Consider the following 18,221-nt stretch of genomic DNA (forward strand, 5'->3'; position numbering starts at 1 on the left):
AAAATAACGTATCTCATTTCATTCTCTTTTGTTTGTATGTCTTCTGCATGACATCTAGCGGCTGTTTCTACTTCTTACCTCGACAAGTGGAAAGTTGTTGCAGCGAAGCGAAATGGTACCTAGCCGCCATATCCGTTTCTGGAAAGCACGTGATGCATCTAGTCTGTTGATGCAGTCCTGAGGAGGGAGGAGACAAGGAGGAGTCAGCAGGGAGGTTATAAAAACACCTACGCTGTTGCTCCTTCGCCACCTTCCACGCACTCAATCAGGCGACTGCCCCCTCGACCGTCCTCTGCGGCTTTTGAAGCAGTGGGTCAAACAACGACGCTAACACTGGAGCTGTAAAATTAACAACGGGGTGAGTACAAAAAAAGTAGCTTTGCACAGCAGTTCTTCATGCTGCCATTTTGTTATGATTTTTCCAAAATGCAGCCGTTATTGTCGTAACGCTACAGTGACGGTAATGTTAAAGGTAGGCTACATCTTTAACGGTCGCTCAGTTTTGTCGTTTGACGTTAAATTAATATAAATCTGTCATAACGGTCGGCTCGCGACTTAACCGTTATGACTCGGGACCTTGTTAATGTTCGCTTAAGAACCGTTAGCCTCCCTGCGGCTGTTGTTGAAGCAACCGCTACCTCAAAACTGAAAAAAGCGTTGCTTTTCCGACACATTTGCCTATCTTACCAGTGTGTAGTATTATGAGCTTGTGAATGGTGTATCCTCTTATCTTGGCGTATTTAAATGTCTGTAGCCAGGCTAACAGCTAAGAGCTAAACGTGGGTGGCGCTGCAGTTAGCTGTTGCTGCACTCAGTGTTTATTACCCCAGGAACATGTGACGCATGTTAGCAAACGTTAACTCTATGTCTTTGGCTATTTTGTCCATTTTTGAACCCTTTTCATCCTGCCTGTATACACCACTTAAAAAAATGTTTAAATGCCATGTTGGTCGATTTTTTTCAGCACAACCTCACCTATATGACCTGATAATTCTTTTTTTCATCCTGACTTACTGGATCAACAGTTTGAACCCAAAAGAAACAAAGAAAAAACAACATAAAATGTGATATTGAATCAGGTTTTTTTTAACTTCCAAAACCCTGTCATGCTCAATGAAGAATTTGAAATGTTGCAAATGTGAACACCGGTTGCAAATATAACATAAGAGGGTTACGTCCAGTTCTATCATTTTATACAAAATATATTTGACCTTGTCTCCAGTTTTACTTGGTATATCATCATCAAACTAAAACTGGCCTCATGGAGTTTACAGCCAGAACTTTAGAGGTAAATTTATGGTAGGGCTTCACGCTGCTTTGTTTTTACGTCTGGATGTCATGAAGAAGTCATGCTATGGCGCTTTTGGAGACTCCAGAGGGTTAATCTGCCATACGGTTGTTTATTTTGTTAAATATACACTTGAACTTCCTCGTTCATTGTACTATTTGCATGTTTTGTACTGGTCCGATGTGTTGTATAGTTAGTTAACGCTCCGTTGTTTTGTATTGTCTACAGGTCTCCCGTTTAAAGCGCCGCAGCAAGCTGACCAGCCAGCGCAGTGTGATCACTTGCGACTCTCTCTGAAACGACTTTCTGTTTCGGAGAAGTGCAAATTGATATACCAAAAAAAACCACTGCCGCCGCCGCATATCCACCAAAACATATCCAAAATCGAAGTAAAAATGGTGCAAAACAAGATCACCGAAGTCACTGGATTCCATCGCTCTTTCAAGGTGAGTTGAGATTTGATGATGGAGGGGGGATGCAGAGCTGCTATCATTATACATTTTGGGAAGTCTCTATAATCAGAGCACGTGTGTCAGCGTGTATGAGAGGACCTCACCCCGCTATTTATAAACACATCTGCCGCTCTCCCATGTCTTTTGACTGATAAATATGCTGTGTGGCCTGGTGACACGTGTTTGCTCAGTTAATGAAAGTGTGGGTGGCAGCTAAGAGTGTGAACTGTTGCAGGAAATGTGGCTCTTGCATTCCTATTAAGCAATATGTATCTTTGGATGGACTATTGTGTATGTTTAGATTACTTTGTGGCGGTGCATCAGACATTCATGGTTGTTTTGAAAGATCCCACCCATGAGGTGTTATCCACTTTTCAACCTACTTTAACTTTATGGTTTCAGGATGAGAGATAGCCAAAGCATTTATCAGTTACGACTAAAAGTTGATCCTGGCTGAATGACTCATTGATAAGATTTCAGACCTTAATAAGCACTTTTTTCCCTCTAGGGCCAAAATCCCTTTGACTCTGACGACTTCACAAAAAATGGATCCCATCTTATTGATTCGTCATTTAATTTTGATTCCTCCCCAAGACATGGTAAGTAATTTAACTCGGGTGTTTTGAAAACTGTAATTTTACTTATCTGAGTGTTGTAATCCATTATGCTTTAGTTCCATAAGGAGTGACCTACTTCATTCATTTAGTTTGTATTTTTTCCCCAATTTGTTTGCTCTCAACACTGTTATTTCCCTACAGTTTTTGTTTTCCCTTTCAATGGGCTCTTTGAGTTTGTTTGGGTTTTTTCCCTGCTAGCACATGATAATCTAGACACTCCTGTTTTGACAGACATACCTTCCAGCCAGCCTATCGACATCCCCGATGCCAAGAAGAGAAACAAGAAGAAAAAGCGTTGCCGGGCAACTGACAGTTTCTCTGGAAGATTCGAGGGTAAGCTTTTATTTTCAGTGTCATTATGTTGCTTTTATGAAAACTCTGCGTAAATCGATGTGTGGTTCAATTAGATTGAATCTGTTCCTCCCAATAAAATTAAATATTCTCCTAACATGTGAAACTGTGCTATAGATGTCTACAGACTGCAGGAAGAGGTACTAGGAGAGGGCGCTTATGCCAGAGTGCAAACATGCATCAACCTCATCACCAACAAAGAGTATGCTGTCAAGGTAAGAAAGGAGACATTCTCACAAACTTAATGGATGGCTGTAATGAATTTGAAAACATTGGCATAGTGCAAGGAGTCCTGATACTTGAAGTCAGTGCCCCTGTTTCACAAGTCTGTGAATGTCGTCGTTGCCAAATGCCACTTGGCTGTTGTCTGTGTGGGGCACTGTGGCTAGTAATCAATTTGGAGATGTTACATTTCCAGGACTGTGCTTGGTTACTTCGTCATTAACTTTGAGATGCAATTTAGTTATGAAGTGCCTGTGGATGCAAAAGAGCCCTGTGCCATTACATGCGGTTGAAGAGCTAAATGTAAGAAAACTCTCCTGCGGGGTGTGCTTCATTGTGTCCATGTTTCCTTCTTTTCACTGAATGTTCTTTAGAAATCTAGTTGAGGGAAGTTGTAATCTGTGGGCAGGATACTTTTTTTCTTTCTTTTCCAGTTCAGCTTTCTATAGAGGATGTCTGCAGGCTCTCATCTGTGTTATGCTCCTGCTGCACTCTTTTTCTTTTCTTTTTTCTTCTTCCTGAGTGCAGCATTAGCTGCTGTTAGACACCTCCCCTCACTGTTTTTATGGATGCCCAGCCTATCAGAGAGCTGGGAGGAATATACCCACCCCCTTTTCTTTACTCCTATTGCCTACAGAGGACGCTCGTAGTGAGAACATTGTGTACTGGTAACTGTGCCAAAACAAAACCCACATAGAGAGGAAGGAGGGGTGCTGGGTGAGGGTTGTGACCCAGGGTGTTTACACTGCTTTGTTCTCCTTCTCGCTCAGCACAGTTTTCCTTTTTTTTTTCTTCTTTTTTTTCATCCTCCAATGGGGTGTGGACTTGTGAATACATGTCTTGACTCCTGGGGACTTCCTTATTTTTGTTTTTATATATGATACTCATTTCCCCATTTTTTGGAACAAAACATTGTGAAACAACTTTCTTAGCTGAAATGTAGAAAAGTGGAACTGGGACTTGTTTTTCTTTTTGTAAATTCTTAACTTACTAATCCCATAGGGACAGTGGATGTTAACACCAAGCTATTTTTTAACTTCTAATTCATTCTTATTTGCAGTTTAATTCTGTGAAAGCTTAAAACAAGGCGTTATTGGTTCAAGGCTGGTTCCCCATAGAGCAAGTGTCCATATCATACTTATTAATATTTCAGAGGAATCGGAGCACAACTTTTGTCATGTGATCATGATCTGTTAGCGTTGTTTACCCTGGGATGGTTTGGTAGCTCCCTTGGGACTTTGCAGTTCTGGGGGAGGAGGCACAAGGGTCGGCAGTTATTGGAGGTCATTTAGGAGTTGGAGGGGGCTCCTGCCAGATGTCCTGTCTCTCCCCTCCCCCTCCAGACTGGGGGGAATTGCATGTGTGGGCTCCTTGTGTTGCAATTGCAACAAAAGCCTCAGAGCACCAAGAGTGAGCAGAGGGCTCTGCAATGCATGCCTGTCTGAAGCTCTATTTTGCCAACAAATCCCTTTCCTTAGAGGCATTATTTCCCAACTCTGGGTTGATGATTGAACATGCATGCATGACTTGGTGGGGCCTTGTTTGTGATTCTGATCTGTGATATGGATAAACTGCTATAAATCTGACACTTCTCTAATAACTGTCCACCCACCTATCACATTGATAATGCATTTGTCAGTTATGTTTTGCACTTTCTTTATCTGCACGTCATTATGAGGTTGGGAGGCTTGTGTAGTGACTGGGAGACAGCGAGCTGATTGGGGTCTGTTTGTGCTGCTGACTCAGACTTTGAGGCTTTGGACTGCTCACAGGCCTCTTGTCTGTCTATTAATCCTAGACACACACTGCAACTCTGGCCCCACTGGGCTTCAATAGCAGCTGTAATCCAGCTACCAGGAAGAGAAACATGCACAGCCTCCCAAGCAGACAATAACCATCCAGGGCTGGAAAATTCAGGCCTTTTGCTTTGGTGTCAGCAGTCTATCTTTCTGTCTCTCTTGGCAGGGCATCATGCAGCTGGTGGCCCCTCTGTGGTTTAGTTCCAGGCAGCACAAAGTTATATTTAGCAAGCATTTTTTGTTTATCGTAAACAGTTTTGGATTAGCCCATGGGATGTTTCAAAGAACATGCATTGCTCCTTAAGAGCACTTAAGATTTAAATATGGGTCACACATGAAGTGCTAAATATAAATATGCTGTGACTTGTTTCATTCTGTTCTGTCTCTGCTTTACCAGGCAGCACTGAAAGTAGGTTAAGCTATCTTAACAACTGTGTCACAGGGTGGGATAAAGGTAGGAAAGCAGGAAAATGCTGGTCTGCTCTGGAAGGAAACCAGTTGTGGTGCTCTGTATATGGAATATGTAATCAGTGCTATACAGTAATCACAACCATGGGTGGGGTTTGTGGTACAGTATGAAGGGGACAGCCTTCACCCAAACATTAATGTTCACAGATGGGTTCTGTTTTTCTCAAGCCATCTGATAATTTTATAGAATTGTCCTCCATCCTTCTGCTGTGGAAAGCATGAAAGTCAGACTTATTTGTTCAGTGAGATATATTTAGACTGCATGGCTTAACTGTAATGTTCTTTTCCAGATCATTGAGAAAAGACCAGGTCACAGCCGCAGCCGTGTCTTCCGTGAGGTTGAAATGCTCTATCAGTGCCAGGGCCACAGGTAATGTTTTTTTTTTTTTTGTGTGTAATTGCCAACTCTAATGCCACCAGATGAATGTTTGAATACAGTTTTATAGACTGACTGACTTAATTTGTGCTGAATCTGATTCTATTGTAGACCCTTAATTATTTTACACCACAGTGCAGTAATCTACTTTAATGTTCACAAAATGCCTACACTTGCTCATAGTGCTTTTTACTTATTTTTTTCAGTAACATCCTGGAGCTGGTGGAGTTCTTTGAAGAGGAAGACAAGTTCTACCTGGTGTTTGAAAAGCTCAGAGGAGGTTAGTGAATTTTAGCTGCTTCAGGATGCCTGCACCAGATCTTGGCAAATTGTTTGTGTCTCTGTGCAGAAGACATTCATTCTATGCTTTTAACTTAACAAAGATATGATATACTCTTAATTTTTGCCCCTATTAGGGTCAATCTTGGCACACATTCACAAGAGACGGCACTTCAGTGAGCAGGAAGCCAGTGTTGTCGTGCAGGACATTGCCAGCGCTCTAGATTTCCTGCATAACAAGGGTAAAACCTCATAATTTTGTTATAATTGACATGGGACAAAAGACCCCATTTAAACCAATAAATAAAATGCTTTTTACTTCATTCCAGCATGATGGCTGGGTCTTAATAACAAGAAAAATTAAATGGTTGCATAATTTTTTTCTAGGAATGGCACATAGAGACCTGAAACCTGAAAACATTCTCTGTAAGAGCGCAGACAAGGTGAGTTCACAACAAAATGTTTGAACCCAATTAGTTCAAAGGGCAACTAATGTGATAAGGTGCACTATAATGATGATTATGATGGTATAACCCTGGTAATGATAAAGGCCAGTGGAATACTCTCACCCTACAAGTTGATATTCCATACAAAACTATAAAAAAAAAGTTGTATCAAAATGTAAATGATTTTAAATTATCTGAACTTTTCTCTTTGCCAGATTTCCCCAGTCAAGATCTGTGACTTTGACTTGGGCAGTGGGATCAAGCTGAATAGCGACAGCTCACCCATCTCCACCCCTGAGCTCCTGACTCCTGTAAGTCCACCAGCATAATATGCTTATCTTGTTCACCAGCAGTTTAAACCACTTTTATAAATGGGGAATTGGACCATGCTATTGAAGGGAAATGCATGCTAGAAATGTGTAAAAAAAATAAGTATTAACAACGAGGAACAGCTAAATATGTCATCTAGTCTTGGTCACATTTCCCTATGAAATGGTTTGACTTTGCTGTGGTTAAGCTTTGTTATTTTCAGGCTGTAAAGCATTGTCTTCATCAAGTCCAATTGGCTGCTTGCCTATTGGGCAATCCGTTGTGGTGTTGGCTGCAATGCAGCTCGCTGATTGGAGAGAGAAAATGTTGTCTGTTGAGGTTAAGGCAGTTCAGTGTTGGGTAGATTCTCTGAAATTGCATACATTGCTTCCTGAATGTCCCAATCTAGCAACTTTTACCATCCCTTATCATGCTGAAGTATCCGTAATATCTGGATAGATATCCCCCAGTTTAATGTCAACGTCCTTTTGCCTATCAGTTGCAAATATTGATGCCCATGATTTCAGGAGGGGGTTATGATTGTTTAACTTTCCTGCTGTCGTCAGACCACAAAACAAATCGTTGGAACACTGTCCAGAAAAGTGGGATTCTTGCAACCTCATTGGTTAAGTTGAACTGGCCAAATTTCTACATGCCCTCACATAATCTGTCTGCTGGCTGTCTGGAGGGGTGGGGGGAGTTGGATGGATGGACCAGAGCAGGTGAAGTATAGCAGTTTAGCCTTCAGGAATGTAGGGCTGTGTGGGGGGTTTTCTGCACTGGTAACTTCATCTTCCTTTAGCAGAACTAATGGATAGACCCATCCCTGAACTATTTGAAGTGGAGATAGTTGTGGGACTCAGGAGCCCACTTGTGTTTAGTTTACACAGATTTGGATCAAGGACCTGAATGATCATGTGCAGTGAGCTGCACCGCTTAATTTGATATGGCCTGCGTCTGTTCCATTTTGTCCTGAAGTTGTATTGTACATTATCGAAAGACTTGATCTAATGCAAAGATTGCAGTGGAGGAAAAGTTGATGCCAGAGGGCAGGGCACAGTGTGAATGCCTTGACGGCTGCAGGGAACACATTGTGACTCTTACAAGGCCATGTCCTGTATGAAGTTACAACGAAAACCACAACACATCAACTCTTGCTCATTTCCCTTTTCTCTCTGTGCTATGAGAAAAACATCCACCCTGCTCTTTCTGCATAGTCTCCACCCAGAGGCCCCAACCACGCTTGTGCTTGTCTGCGCTTTCTTTATGTTCATTATACAAAGGCTGTGCATAAGGCTTGTTCTAGAAATTTTAGTCTTTCCCCCTACACCTAGCAACTGACATGTGATTGGCTAGACCGGTGGGAGGGGGGTGTTGCTGGGAGGGACAAATACCCAGTCTGGTCATGCGCACTCTGGCTTGTTTTCTTTGCCTTGATCACAGGAACAATGTTATCTGATTTTCATCTCACTATTGGCACTCTCGCTCTGCCCCCCCCCCCACACACCCACCCCATTCACATTCCTACAGTTGCTGTTGCACAATATGATGCATTTTTGCATTCATTGTGTATGTTATGTATGTTAATGTGCCTAATACACTTTATCTATGGGCTGTTTAAAAATGCACAAGCTTATTGTGGATATGTGCTCTCTAGTACAATGGGGAACACAGGGAAGAGCAGAGGGACCTTTCTAGGAAAAGCTAATTTTAGTTTACTAAGAACTCTGGACAAGTAACTGCATGCCTGCGTGTCTGCTCATATGAAATAAATCTGACTGTTCAAATGTCACTGCTCATGTGCAGCAGTTGGGAACTAGGTGGTGCTGCAACATGAAGACAGTATATACAGAAGCAGCCTAGACAAAATATCAAGAGGCTGCCTCTGTTATTTGTTCTTGTCAGAGAGGCTGGTGCAGCTGCATGACGACAGAACAGGTTTCCTTCCTGTAAGCCTCTTCAGATAATCCCGTAGTTTACAACTGGCAGAGGTTTGTGTCATCAGTGGTGTCAGTATGGCCTGACTGGTCACATGGTTTCAGGAAAGCCCCAGGTTGCGATACCAATACATTCTGTGCAGCTTACAGGAAAGTTTGAGGAGGATGTGGCTGCCGCAAGTTCAAAAGGTGTTTGCAGCAGCACAGGAAGAACAAATGTGAGATTGCTGTTATTTCGTTGCCCCCCCCCCCCCCCCCCATTCAGCTCTTATCACTGGCAGTCAAGCGCCTGCTATCTTTACCCTGACTTGTCTTTGACTGGTGGTGTATTTGGGTGGCTTTGAAACAAGATTAGCCTTGATAGCTGTTTTTTTGATAGCACAGCTATCGCATTGCCTTTTAGTTTTGGGGCACCTTGGTAGGCAAAAATATCCCTTTGTGCTTGTGCCTTTTATTTCTGTGGCAGCTGCGGATGGCCTGAATCCTAGGGGCTTGTCTGTGGAGGCAGTCGCCCCAGACGTGATGTTGTTGGTGGGTACGTGGGGGTTGGGGCTTTTCTCCGACAGAAGCAGCTTTGTCTGAGACGAGATTCCTGTGCAGCAAATTTCATTACATAAGGGTGCAGCAGGGTGGAGGAGGAGTTGGGAGACAGCTGGGATATGGTACTGGGACACAATGGATTCCTGCTCAATGTAAACATGCACATCCTCAGATGGATGGAAGGATATAGGCCAGATTGCTTTGTCAGGAGTTGAAGGCCTTGTCGGGACAAATGCTATAATATATCCACTTTGCTGCGAGCCACTGTCTTAAAAATAATGCAGGCAAAGAATGGATTAAAAGATATTCTCAGAGCATTTATTTATTCATACCAGTTTTCCTCATTTAGTAAATCTACAAATCTGAGTCAAAACTCCTGACATGAAACATCTTAAATTCATAGGACTTTAAACAAGTTGACAGAATGAAGCAACAATGAAGTGCATGTCCTGCTGAACTAGCGACCTGCCCTTGTTTTCTGTTCCTAAAGTATTAAACAGCATTTGGTGTTTGTTTTGAAGTTACATAACCGTTGAGGGCTCAGCCCAGTCTGTGGCTCTGCAGGACAGCCGATCCTCTTTTCCCTGCTCAGTGTTTGGCCTAATTTCTTTCTTAGCTGCATAACAAGGTATCGTCAGAGCTGAGCCAACCCTTGCCCTCAGCCGTTCCGCCTGGCTTGTGTGCAGCTGGATGGTCAAAGCAGTGAGTCAGTGCTGCAGCCTACCCCCACTAACCTGCTCCATTATAGCACAGCGCTCCTCCCTCCAGCCGTGATGTATAACTGTACACGATGTTCCTACTTAGGTGTCCTTAATACATTGAGAAAAGCAGTATAGCTCATCTTAAATTAACCCATCACTGCACATAAGCATGTGACTCTCACATAGGCCGCTCCCTTCCACCGCACAGCCTTAGAGTGGGCCCCCAAGCTTTACCACTTGAAACCACGAGGTATCAGCTGAATGGAGGAATGTAGGCCTCAGCCAAGAGAGACCGGTGTTTCTCTTGACTCTTTTCCTGCTATAGTAACTGTGTTCTGCTTTTTGTTATCCCTGGGGCTAAGAAACTTTTTTTTGTTTTTTGTTTTACAGTGTGGCTCAGCAGAGTACATGGCCCCTGAGGTGGTTGAGGCTTTCAGTGAAGAGGCCACAATTTACGACAAGCGATGTGACCTGTGGAGCCTTGGAGTCATCCTCTACATCATGCTGAGCGGCTACCCACCCTTCGTTGGCCGCTGTGGAGGTGACTGTGGCTGGGAATTGGGGGAACCCTGCCACACCTGCCAGGTAGGAATGAATTCAGCCCTTTATTTTCTTGAACAGGATATTAATGAAAGTTAAACAATGCATCTTCTCAAGGTCAAGGTCAAAGTTATTGATGTAAATGTTTTTATGTCCATTTTAGAACACTTTGTTTGAGAGTATCCAGGAAGGAAAATACGAGTTTCCAGAGAAAGACTGGGCTCACATCTCCTCAAGTGCCAAAGACCTAATATCCAAACTTCTGGTTCGGGATGCCAAAAACCGCCTGAGTGCCAGCCAGGTGCTGCAGCACCCCTGGGTGCAGGGGGTAAGTCTAAAATCATCAAACCTCTTTTGCATGTCTTAGACATTCTTTATGTTTAAAGGTAGTTAAAGTTGAGGTTCTAACTTGTCTTATTATTTTATTCAGGGTGTATATGACACTTTGCCAACATCCATCCTGCATCAAAGGTGAGAAAAACTTTATTTACTGTATTCCTTTGAAAACTTTGGCCTAAAATATTTGCACTGTGTATTTATTTTGTTGACCATTTGTCTGTTCTTGTCTGTTAGAACCAGCAATGCCAGGGATCTGACATTCTTTGCTGACAAGGCCATGGCTGTGAACCGGCAGCTGGCTGAACAGGATGGCATGGAAGACCAACAGCAGCAGGAAGTCCCGTTTGTTGTTACCGCTACTGGCTCTTCCATGCGCCTCTCTCCTCCTTCCAACTCCAAGCTGGCCAGACGCAGGCAGCGAAACAGCCAGCCCAAGGGAGGGCCCGTCTCCGCTGCAGAGCTTCGTCAGCTCTTGGCCCCTCTCGTTATTGTTGGAGACTGTGCCTGAACTGTCAATCCTGACCTCCGACCTTCCGTTAAGATTCAAGTCCAGATCTAAGACTACCCTAAGACTCTCTTTCTCCCCAATTCTGGCCCCTCTCTCCGACTCTAGCCGGCCTTGGTTCCTCTGCCATTCAGGCTTTTTTGCCTCGCTGTAAAGGGAGATGCTGCTTGCAGCCCTTCCTCTAAATGCCTTCTGCCCTTCCGCAGCACTTCTGAAGCACATCAGCCCAGGGCCTGCATATAGCACACACACACACACACACACACACACACACACACACACACACACACACACACACACACACACGTGCATGTCAAAGTCGGAGAGGAGGGCCAGTTAATTGTTTGAGAAAGAAAGAAGTATTTTCTAAGTTATGTTCTTTGTTTTTCTCTTCATAAAACTCAGTTCAGAAGAAAGCAGAACACTTATCTTCGAAACTAAGCTCAGACACCAAAGGACAACCTGTTGTGCTGCTCCCACGTTACAACTGGATCCACTGTGAATTAAGTTATCTGGAATGTTCTCTTTGCCTGTATGTATATGCATGAATGGCCCATCTGCAGATACGTACAAGCTTATGCAATATGCCAAGATGAAGGCTGTTCCTGTCTTGAAGGGATTCAGTATAAGGGGTTGGAAGGGCTGTAAGCCAATGCTGTCCGTGCCTGGTGCAGTCCATTAATATGGCTGGGGACTTCAAAGATTTTTTTTTTTGTCTCCATTTAAGATAAATTCCTCAATGCTGAGCCTCCTCTGTAAATGTCTGAGATAAAACGCACTCTTCTAGCTTGGTGGCAGTGCACTTAACGCTCCCAGAGCAAAGAATGTTTGTATTGTACCCAGCCAGCCATGACTTACTGTTGCACCAATTCATAGTTTATTGCATAAACATATATGCCAAATTATCAGTGGCCCACAACACCCAGTTTGAGACCATCAGGCAAGTCTAATAGTATTAAACAAAACTATTTTACTTGGTTTATGAAACATGGCCAAACCAAAATTGGTAATTGTGTTAAATGGCTAGGCAAGTGAAATTGGGTCATTATAAAGATTTCATCACATGTCCCCTTGCCACGACCAGAACTTGTGTTTTTTTTTTGTTTTGTTTTTTGTAATTTTTGTTTCTACAAGTTAATTAATGCATTAGATTTAACCTTGAATATTTTGGCAGTAAAGGTTAGAACTCCTTTCAGGGGTTTGAAAAGCACATTTTGGCCAATGTGACCTGAGTCAGTGACCTGTGTCATTTGTCGATTGAATATGTTTATTTTACCTTTTTATCCCAAAGGTTAACTTTTTTTCTTATTATTTTTGAGACACCCCTTTCAAAAAAATACTTAAAGAGATTTTTCAAAAAAGAAACATAAAAAAAGGAAAAACATTCCACAAAAAGAAAAAAACACAAAAAAAGTCTTCCACGACCGTGTAGCTGTATTAAGTTTACTTTATTTTTTCATGTTTGAAAACTCCATGTCATTGTGCCACACTGATTTTTTTTTTTTTTTTTTTTGTATGGCTGTTAATAATAAGCTTTTATTTTCTATATGGTGATTTCCATGCAGGTGCTGTTCAGTTCAGGTGAAACACCGGATGTTTTCCTTGTTTTGTGTTATTTTTAAAAGTTCAGAGTATGTGGAGTATGAGGTGAGATGGAAACAGTTGGTTTAGTTGATCTGGAGCGTTCATGCCCAGTGAAGGCGAGTTTTTAAGTTTTATTTTTTTATGTATAGTTGAGTTGGCAATATATTTTTTCTTTCATTCAGATTAAGTTAAAGCTCATTCTGAAAATGACAGGTAATGGACTGGTGATGAGGTTTCACAAACACTGTAGCCATTTCACCAAAGAGGGTTCAAGTCATGACATTGAACATGTGATCATCACCTACCAGTGGGGACTTCTGATTGTCCATGTCCTGTTGCCAGCACTGCAGCGACGGTACTCTGGAAATGGCTCTCTTGGTGTCATTATGCTGATAATAGGACACTGTAATAGTTCTAAAATACCTTTCTACAGATGCATCGTTATGGGGTTTTATGTCTTATAATAAGACTTACTTGAATTTGTGTATGCAGCTGTTTCTTCTCCATTTGGGAAACTACTTTGCTATCGGTAATCTAAAAGCATTAAGCTGATGATCAAGGCAATCTTGGGGTTTTGAAAATACCTATACAGTTCAGTATTCTGCCTTTTTCTCCCTTTTGAGCATCAGATGAGTTAGGTCCCTATTTTTTTTTCGATAGGGTTGGATACTCGGAAAACGCACAGATTTTGACCATACTCTGTAATATCCTGAATGGAATAACAAGAGTTTTCTTGGTCATGACCATTTCTACTTTTGTCGAATGGCAGTAGCTTTTTTTGGACTGCCTTTTATTGGGAGGGGATAACGGGACAAAATGATATCCTTAAGCAATTTTTCTATTGTAAGTCATTTTGACGCAAGGAAGTGTTAAAATCCTGACAGTCATTCATTCAAATGGACAGTCCATCATCATCCTCCCCACAATTTGAATGTAGCCCACAGGCAAAAGCATTTACAATCCAGCAACATTGATCAAATGTTTTACTAATTCATCTCATGGACATGGTGTGGGGTTATTCTATCGACGTTGATTCAGTCCTCATTCATTGTTGTTGAGTTGACACCTGATTTTAACACTGTCTGAATCCCCCCCCGAACACATCGTGTTCATGAAAGGAAATTTGAAACAAATGCATCCTTTTTCAATACAAAAAATATTTTTGATTTAAAATAAGCACTTTACTGTACCATGTGAATGATTGCAGTTCACTCAAGGCAACATTTATGACAGTTGCTACAGAATTTTGTATTGTTTTTCTAAAAAAAAAAAAAATGCAATAAAATGCTTTGAACTACGCACTTGTTTGTGTGATTACTGTCTTTGTGTTTTTGATTTGAGGGCTGAAGTGGTAACTGCACTTTCCCTGTTATGACCTCGGCTCTATCAGCAGTTTTATATTAACTAGCAGTCTTATCTTTTGGCCAAGGTTGAGGCCGTTTTATCTGATTCTCTGCTTATTACCGCTAATCAGTAACACTGCCTGATATGAGCCGACTGTCACATGTCCTTGTCTGTTGGTAAATATGAGCTCAGTTGTCTCCTCTTACAGTGAAATGTGACTGTGGTTTCACCTTGTCAGTCACACAGAGCTGCTTGTGGTGGGCGGCGCTGTTAACAGCTGCACAGGCCCAATCTGACGAGACTGATGCAACCTGCTGCAAGAGCTGCAGCTCCTGTCTGCCACCTCATGATCTGCCTGGAAATACAGAACGACTTCTGCTGAATTTGCTAAATGCCGGTTTCGACACTGTTGCAAGTCAGGATTTGTCCTTATGTGGTTAAGAACAATCGCATACATTGATATCTGAAGAAACATTACTGGTATCACTTCAAGTAGATATTCATCAGCTGGGCTTGTTTGATGTTTAAGTGAATGAGAAAAGAGCAATAAAAAGCATAATAAAATAAATAACATCAGTAGATATGGTTGATCTGATATGTGGATTATTTGGTGGGGCATTTAAGGGTCCTTCTCCAAGAAAATGTAACATTTTTCAATTTAGAAATGTACAATTTCACATCATTTTGGCCCATTATTATTACCATATCTGGAGAAAAATATGGAAAAGCTACAGCAGATAATATGTCCACTTGAGCACCGTTTTCAAGCATCAGATGAGGGAAAAGTTGTTTTGTCAGGTTTTAATACTCTTGATTTTACATTTAATTGCTTGAGGTGGTGCCCAGTAACAATATATTAGCAGATATAGTTTTGTTAATGTCCGTTATTCATTTTTTCAATTTATCTTTTAGTTTATTAAATGGTTAAAAAAAAATGGCAAAAAGAAAATACGCATCAAAAATTCCCAGCCCAGGGTCTAAAAAAATATTCATTTTAAATTTATATGAAAACCTAGGGCAGTAAATCCTCACATTGTGTAACTGGAACCTGCAAATATTTTACATTTTTTGTTTGCTTAAATCCAGTTATACAATAAATTAAGACAAAATAGTTTCAATGTATACCTTCACCACAGTCAACACCTTAATTCTTAGGCGTCATTAGTATTACTCCATTCTTCCCCTTTAATGTTAATTTGCTGCACTTTACACAGAGCTAAAATAAAAACAGACACATAGAAACCCTATCTATTGCGTAACTTCTATTTCAGCATTGCAAACGTCATAAGGCAGCAGGAGGAAATTAAATGATGCAACAGCAGAATGTTTTCTGTAAAACCTCCAGAGAGCATAGTGAGGGACGGTGTTTGTTTCCCTCTAGTGGACACTTCTTACAACTGCACCATACTGCAGGGAATAAAGTCCTGTTGGCTGATAGTAAGATAGACTATTTCACCTTCTTTTTAATAACATTTTTAAAATGTACTTTTACTTCTACAGAACTTACTTGTACTGTATTTAAGTACACATTTTTGGTACTTGTACTTTACTCAATTAAAAACTTTATTAAGAGAGTATATTTAATGTTCAAACAGATACACTTCTGTTTGTTGTAAATGTACACATTGATTGCCAAATTTGATGCCTTTGTTTTTATTAACTTAATTTAGGTTTTATACAGCATCCCACAGTTTTGGAATCAGAGCCTATAACATTTTATTTTATTTCTTTATAAATAATACCACCCAACAGTGTATACAAATACAGCTGAAACTCTTGGCAACTATATAGATTATTGGAATTGTACATTTTCTGCTTGTCTTTTTCTTAGTTTTAACTTAATTTCAATAATCAGGAATTTTGTACAATTGCTTTTACAAGTTTTAAGTGTCTTGAAGTTGTCATCTTGGGCTACAAAAACTTTTGATTGTCATTTCTCACTATTTAAGGAAGTTTTACAAACCAAACACTAAATCAATGAATAGAGAAAATAATCAGCAGATTAATCCATAATAAAAAGTTATTGTTAAATAATTAAACAGTTAAATCCTGCTTTGACAATAATGCATTAGTGATTATTTAATGATATATTAGTATAAAAGACATCAGACACATTTTTCTGTTTGAGTGCCTTTTAAGTAAAGTTTCCTGACAACACTTACATGGTCTTACATTTACATTTTGAATGCAGAACTTTTACTTGTACCCCAGTATTTTTACAGTGTGGTATCAGTAGCTTTATTCAAGTAATGGATGTGAATACTTCCTCGACCACCGAGTGGATTATAAACTTAAATAAATAACTAAGTTAACTTCAAATTTAGTTTGATAACTCAATGTGTAATAAAACATAAAGGTTGAGTGTGAGTTTAATGTCTCAGCAGAGGGTTTGTATTTCACAAATTACAAGAACAGGGTGAAGTGATGAAGCATTGCAGTTACCTGGTTTCCCCATTCCATCTCGTCTTTTCATAAAATCATTACTTTAACGGTCCGTCAAGTGTTCTTACACTGAGGTTAATTATAGAACAACACTGTCAAACATAAACTTCACTTATGTATATATATATATTTATATATATATATATATATATATATTTATATACACACACACACACACACACACACATACACATACACATACACATACACATACACATACACATACATACATACATACATACATATATACATACATACATACATATGTCATATGTAAGATGCCTGCCATAACACTTTCTCTCAGCAGGAAAACAGGTGACACTAATTACATAAATGATGGCTTTGCACATGACCAGGAATCTGAATACAAATAACTTGCCAAGTAACTGATGGCCTGTTAAAAGAGGGGAAAAGGAGTGGAGCTGACTTTTGAAAACACAACTTCACCAGCTGAAAGAGTGCCAATAATGAGGTCACTGGTTACCTGCTGAGCACACCTGAGAGTCGTGATAATCAGGGCTGGGATCTGATTGGATCACGTCTGTTTATAGCATACAAAAAGCCTGAACACGTTAGTCTGGTGTTTGACAGTCGAGATGGAGGTAGGTATCATGGAGTATTCTAGTTGGTTGAGGGTTTCTTATTATTTATTTTTTTTTTAAACTGTGTCAGGACATGTGTGATTTTCTTTACTTTTCTTTTAACAAAGAAGTCAAGTTATTGTTAAATAAGTACTTAAATACTTAAACATGGATGAATATAAATATCTTAACTTTCCCATTTAACAAGCCTTGTCTCCTGTTTAATGAAAAATGTACTTTAAAAACTGCTTTAATATAAATCCTTGCTGAATATGTATTTTAATATAGTATATTTTGTCTATTGGATTTTGATGTTTACTGTTGTAAATCAATGAACTGTTTTGAAAGGAACTTTGCAAATAAAATGTATTTCACTTGACTGACCTCAACTACATAACCGTTTAGCTGTTAAAGCATTTGTACCTTTGCTGTTTTCAATACTCAATGTGCAACTTGATAGTTTGTGTTCAGGCAAACTTGATTACAGAGGCTTTGTTTTTATGCAAGACTCATTGGGAACAGCACACTGTAAATAATGGAAAGATGTGTGCTAAATTATTTTGAGCTGCTTTGATTTCAGGTTCCTGGTATCGTGCATGCTGGCTCACTGCAACACTTCTGCCCTACAAAGCCAAAATGGAGTAACCATGAAATCACAATGAGTTCTGCACAGTTTGGGGCCTTAAAGTCTGGAGCTTAGGTTCGATCTGGCTAAAATTACACCATTGCAAGCCTGTAAACTCTATCAAAATCTGTAGACAGCTTGCAGACTTTGAAGCCATTTTTCTTAAAATTTGTAGTTACTGGACTTTGCCTTCTTAGACATTATTGGTGTTATAAGGAACATGTGTTTTTCCTACTATAAGTCAAATGCTGGGGAAAGTCTAGAAATGTATGTTTTGGAAGTTAATTTACATGGGCCTTTTTAACAGCAGACCTTTTGGGGTTTCATAGGAAAAATGCAGGTAAAATGATGGCCCAGTTCCATTTAAAGGAGTTGGTATACACAATACCAGGTACTCACCTGGTGGAATGATTATTTTATGTAATGAATACCCTTTGCTCTTCTCACTGGAGGACTTTAAGTCTGCCCCCTCACTG

The 18,221-nt window shown here is 40.4% G+C and overlaps 1 protein-coding gene across 1 annotated transcript; it reads left to right on the forward strand.

Moving 5' to 3' along the window:
• The first annotated feature begins 214 nt into the window (after positions 1-214).
• Positions 215-14,050, forward strand: mknk2b (MAPK interacting serine/threonine kinase 2b). The gene is made up of 14 exons (XM_059340916.1): positions 215-358; positions 1,517-1,734; positions 2,249-2,339; positions 2,589-2,690; positions 2,826-2,923; positions 5,488-5,567; positions 5,780-5,853; positions 5,990-6,094; positions 6,240-6,295; positions 6,514-6,609; positions 10,176-10,370; positions 10,489-10,653; positions 10,756-10,796; positions 10,899-14,050. The coding sequence occupies exons 2-14, from the start codon at positions 1,684-1,686 to the stop codon at positions 11,170-11,172; spliced, it is 1,428 nt and encodes a 475-aa protein (XP_059196899.1). The 5' UTR covers positions 215-358; positions 1,517-1,683; the 3' UTR covers positions 11,173-14,050.
• Positions 14,051-18,221: the final 4,171 nt, after the last annotated feature.

This window comes from Centropristis striata, chromosome 9 (assembly GCF_030273125.1).
Source record: "Centropristis striata isolate RG_2023a ecotype Rhode Island chromosome 9, C.striata_1.0, whole genome shotgun sequence".
In the NCBI taxonomy this organism is placed as follows: Eukaryota; Metazoa; Chordata; class Actinopteri; order Perciformes; family Serranidae; genus Centropristis; species Centropristis striata.